The 4,681-nt window shown below is 39.4% G+C and overlaps 1 protein-coding gene across 4 annotated transcripts in view; it reads left to right on the top strand.

Annotated features, from left to right (window-relative positions):
* Nucleotides 1–3,957: 3,957 nt before the first annotated feature.
* Nucleotides 3,958–4,681, top strand: part of Nek5 (NIMA related kinase 5) — an 80,683-nt gene continuing 79,959 nt past the window's right edge. For all 4 annotated transcript variants that reach the window (XM_029570581.1, XM_029570580.1, XM_029570576.1 and 1 more), the window contains exon 1: nucleotides 3,958–4,050. In XM_029570581.1, coding sequence (XP_029426441.1) covers nucleotides 4,008–4,050 — 43 coding nt within the window. In that variant the 5' untranslated portion in view covers nucleotides 3,958–4,007. The remainder of the gene's footprint in view (nucleotides 4,051–4,681) is intronic.

The following is a 4,681-nucleotide window of genomic DNA, read 5'->3' as shown; positions in this document are numbered from 1 at the left end:
TTTTCACAATCTTTTCTTGTGTGGTCTAGTTGGTCCACTTTGTCTTCCAGTCTTGATACTCTGTTTTCCATTTCGTTCATCCTATTGGTGAGGCTTTCTCCTGTCGTTTCTAATTGGCTTATGGAGTGTTTCACTTCGTTCTTTATTTCAGCCTGAGTATTCTTCAATATTTCTAGCTCTTTTCTGAATTCATTCAGAAGTTTATCCCTATCTTCCATCAGCTCTATGATTACCTTGTTTGTGTGTTCTTTAAATTCAGTGAATTCTTTTATCATATTCATCATTGTTCTTCTAGGGGGTTCTCATTGTACTCCTCTAGAGGACTATTGGTATTTGGTGGGCTATGTTATTTTGTTTTTTCATGTTATTATATTTTCTGTGTGATTTTGACATGTAAATTTCTTTTGTATTTTCTGTTTTTTTGTGTGAGACTCAAGCCTTCAAATTTAGGTCTGCTTCTTTTTGTAAACTTTATGGGCCTTTGTGGTTTCCTTTTTCGGCATGAAAAGCTGGCTCATCTAAGATTCCCATTCTCTCTTTTGAGTTTATACTGGAGTGGCCAGATTGCTTTTGTCTTCAGGAGTTCCCATAGAGGCCCAAGTCAGATGTGCATCAGATGCTCTCAGGCTTTCTCATCAGGTCTGGATCCCTCCAAGAAAGATGTTGTCCTTAGGAATTTTGGGTTTGGACTGGCCTAGGAGCAGGGCCCAGGAAAGATGCTGGTCTAGGGTAGCTGGTGGCCATGCCACCCAGAGACGCAAAGGGAGATGGGGGCGGGAAGAGGCCCCAAGGGCTCCTGGAGACTGCAGGGAGGAACTGGGTTGGTCTGGATGCAAAGGATCTGGAAGCCCTGGTGTCCAGGAAAGAAGCTGGTGGGTTGTGCAGCCCAGGGAAGCAGAGGGAGGTGAGCAACCTGCAAACTTTAAAAAAAAGTTGGCTTGATGGCTCAGTAGGTAGCCAGACTACCAGAGTTTGATCTCCTGGGCCCACATGGTGGAAGGAAGGAGAGAGCCATAAGCTGTCCTTTGATCTCCCCATGCCCCCCATCATATACACAACACAATAATAAAGACAAAACCCACAAAAGACCTTTCTATCCAGAGATATTTTTGCATGTGTGCATGTGTGTGTGTGTGTGTGTGTGTGCATGTGTATGTGTACATATGAGGCATGCACCTGAGCATGTGGGTGTTGTATTCATGTAGAGGCCAGTCTCCTTACATGTCTTCCTCTATCAATTGCCACTTTATTGCCTTGAACCTGAGTCTCTCACTAAACAGGAAGCTCACCATTTCAGTTAGGCTGAGTGTCCACCAGCTTCCAGGATCTTCCTGCCTCCACAGGACCCCCCACCCCCTGCGCAAGCCCCAAATGCTGGCGTTACAGGCATGTGTTCCTGACTCTTTTGGGGGGGGGTGTCTTTTTGAAACGGTGTCTCCCTGTAGCTACAGCTGGCCTGGAACTCTCTTTGTAGAACAGGCTGGCCTCAAACTCACAGAGATTAGCCTGCCTCTGCCTCCCAAGTCCTGGGATTAAAGTCGTGTGCCATCACACCTGGCTGTGTTCCTGACTCTAATGTAAGTATTAGGGATTTGAACTCAGGTCCTCAAGCTTGCATAGCAAGCACTCTTACCCACTGAGCCATCTCCTCAACCCCTAGACTGTTTTTAGTACATATATGCCTTTAGGGTTGGGGATGTTCAATTCCACAAAACATTCTCAAGTGTGTATTATTAATCTAAAGACAGGAATAAAATACTATAATGAAGGGTTTGTATAACTCTAAGGCACATTTTTTATTTGTTCTTTGAGTAAATTTCTAAAATTAGTTAAAAAAAAAGCAGTATTTTAAAGCTTTATATTATATAAGGTAGCCTTCACAGAAAGATTTTGCCAATTGTATGCTTTTACCAGAAATATATAAATACCAATTTTGCCTCTTTCTGATCACAATAGTTATTAACATTCTTTTAATCTTTGCCAGTTTCAGAGATGAAACATTTAAGTAATTAAGTAAAATTTGAATTTTGTCTTAGTTTTATGACCAGTTACTGAGTAAGGTAGTTTTTTTCTTGTTTATTGTCTATTATTATTTTCTTTTATTTTAGAGAGCTACCTACTCATGTTCATTTGCATTTTTCTACAGTTATTTTTTTTTTTGTTTTTTGTTTATTTTTTTTTTTTTTTTTTTTAGAGAGCTACCTACGCTTGTGTATGTGTTTTTTTCTATTGAGAGCTCTCTCTCTCTCTCTCTCTCTCTCTCTCTCTCTCTCTCTCTCTCTCTCTCTCCCCAGTTGCTACACTTTTAAAAGTAGTTAAATTTATTGAGCTGCTAGGGGTGGTAAGAACATTTTTAAATTCTGAAACTCATGTTCTGATTATTCAATTTAGAAGTTTAAAGATTAAACAGTTTACTTAAAGATCAGTGAGGGTGAGGTGAGGCTGAGATTAAGAACATCAATTAAAAAAAACTTGTAAAAAACTTGGCTAGGGTGTTTCAGTGGTAGAGTATGTGCTTAACATGTGCAGCCTGCACAAAGAAAGGAAAGGGGGGGGAGGAGAGAATGGAAGGGAGGAAGAAAGGGGATACAATCTAGCACTCAAGAGGCTAAGGCAAGAGGATCACAAGTTTCAGACCAGCCTGAGCTACATAGAGAGGCACTTCTCCCCTCTCTGCTCTGCCCCCCCCCAAAAAAAAGGAAAAAGAAAAGGCAAAAATGAGATATGTGCACAGGCACCAAAATACTTACAAAGTATTATTCCTAGATGATAGAATGATAAAATATAAATCTAAAGTGAAATCACAAGAGACCTTTTTTCTTTTAACATTTATTAATTTATTTGCCTATTTATTGTGTATGTGTGTATGTGTATGTGTGTGTGTGTGTGTACAGGTGTGTATGACATAGCACACATATGGAGGTCAGAGGGTAATTGGTGGGAGTTGGTTCTCTCCTTCCTCTTATCATGAGGCTTCTGGGGATTGAACTCAGGTTGTCAGGTTTGGCAGCACCCACTGAGCCATCCCACAGTCCCCAAGAGACTGTTTTCTTTTTGCTTTTATATTTTTATTTTGAGATAGGATCTCCCTTTGTAAACCAGGGTATCCTCATATTTAAGATCCTCTTGCCTCACATTCCTGAGTGCTAGAATTACAGGCATGTGCAGCATGTTTTTATTTTTTATGAAAAATACAAAATAGAGAATTTTGCCTGTCTGATTTTGTAGCGTGTGACTATTTTCTTTTTAGGTTTCATTTGTTTCTTCTCAGCAGTGATTACTGCTGGAATGTTATGTTTTTAGAAAGAATTACTCTGATGCTGAAAGATAAAATAGCTAACAGATACCTAGATAATGAGCACAGATCTATTTATTTATCATTTGCATATATTTATTATTTATTAGAAAGTTTTTCATGTGTGTATTTCGCCTGCATATATGTGTTTGCCTGCTGCCAGTGAGGCCAGAAGAGGGCATCAAATCCACTAAAACAGGAGTTATCAATGGTTGTTAGCCACAATGTGGGTGCTGGGAATGGAACCCAGGTCCTCTACAAGAGCAGTAAGTGCTTTTAACTGCTGAGTTGTCTCTCCACCACCTGCATTTATTCTGTGAAACAGGTCTCACTTTTGTTGCCCAGGCTTATCTCAAATCCCTGGTCTCACATGCCCTCCTGCCTCAGCCTCCCAGTAGCTAGGAATACAGGCATGCACCAAGTGGGATCAGTTTCTGAATTCTAGTACAGTAAAAATCTCCCAAGAATTACCAATTTTCTTGACTATAATTGTCACTGACAACCCAGTGATTAGATATGAGGCACACTCTCCTTCCAGAGTGGCCCTGCCTTTGGGAGATCAGTTTTAGAAGTGACCTTAACAGATGGGAGTGAGAGGGAACCATGCTTCTGTTAGCAAGTGACCTTTGCAAACCTGTTGTTTCTTAACCTAACTTAGATGTCCATCCAGGATAAAGAAGCTGCAAAGAAAGAAGTGGTTCTTCTGGCAAAGATGAAGCATCCCAACATTGTAACCTTCTTCAGTTCATTTCAAGGTTAGACTTTTCTAACATTATTAAAGTATTCCAATGAATCATATAGATATGTTGACTTTTAGAAACAGTATGTTCCCAAGAATTGTGTAAAGATTAACTCATTTTCTTGTTTACTTAAATTATAATAGAAGACATTGTCTTTATTTCCTAGCTAGTAAGCATTTCGTTTTTTTTTAAATTAATCAAGATATTTAATAAATGATGCAAGCCATAATTTCATCTGAAAATAAATGTATGCACATTTCCAACGAGTTATCTATCAATCATTACAAACAGCAACGAAGATCTTAGAGCTATATTAGAATACTATATAGCTGGAATTTCATTCTAACAATCTTATTTGCTAAGAGAACACATCCATTTCAAATCAGTGTCAAAAAACTCCAAAAACCCAGGGGAGTGGGATTTACATGGGCCAAGGTGGGAAACACAGAGGCCGGTACCCAGATGATAAACAGAAACACAGCTCTAGAGGAAACCAAAACAAGATGTGTCATTACAGATAAGGATGAGGAAAAGTGGTTTTAAAAATGACTTTTCTGGGAGGCAGAGTGTAATGGTTTGAATGAAAATGTTCCCCATAGGCTCCAAGTATTTGGACATTTTGTCCCCAGATGATGGTGCTGTTTTG

This window comes from Nannospalax galili, unplaced genomic scaffold (assembly GCF_000622305.1).
Source record: "Nannospalax galili isolate Female #2095 unplaced genomic scaffold, S.galili_v1.0 scaffold1252, whole genome shotgun sequence".
In the NCBI taxonomy this organism is placed as follows: Eukaryota; Metazoa; Chordata; class Mammalia; order Rodentia; family Spalacidae; genus Nannospalax; species Nannospalax galili.
The sequence above is the reverse complement of the archived record's forward strand: the minus strand, read 5'-3'. Positions and strand labels throughout refer to the sequence as shown.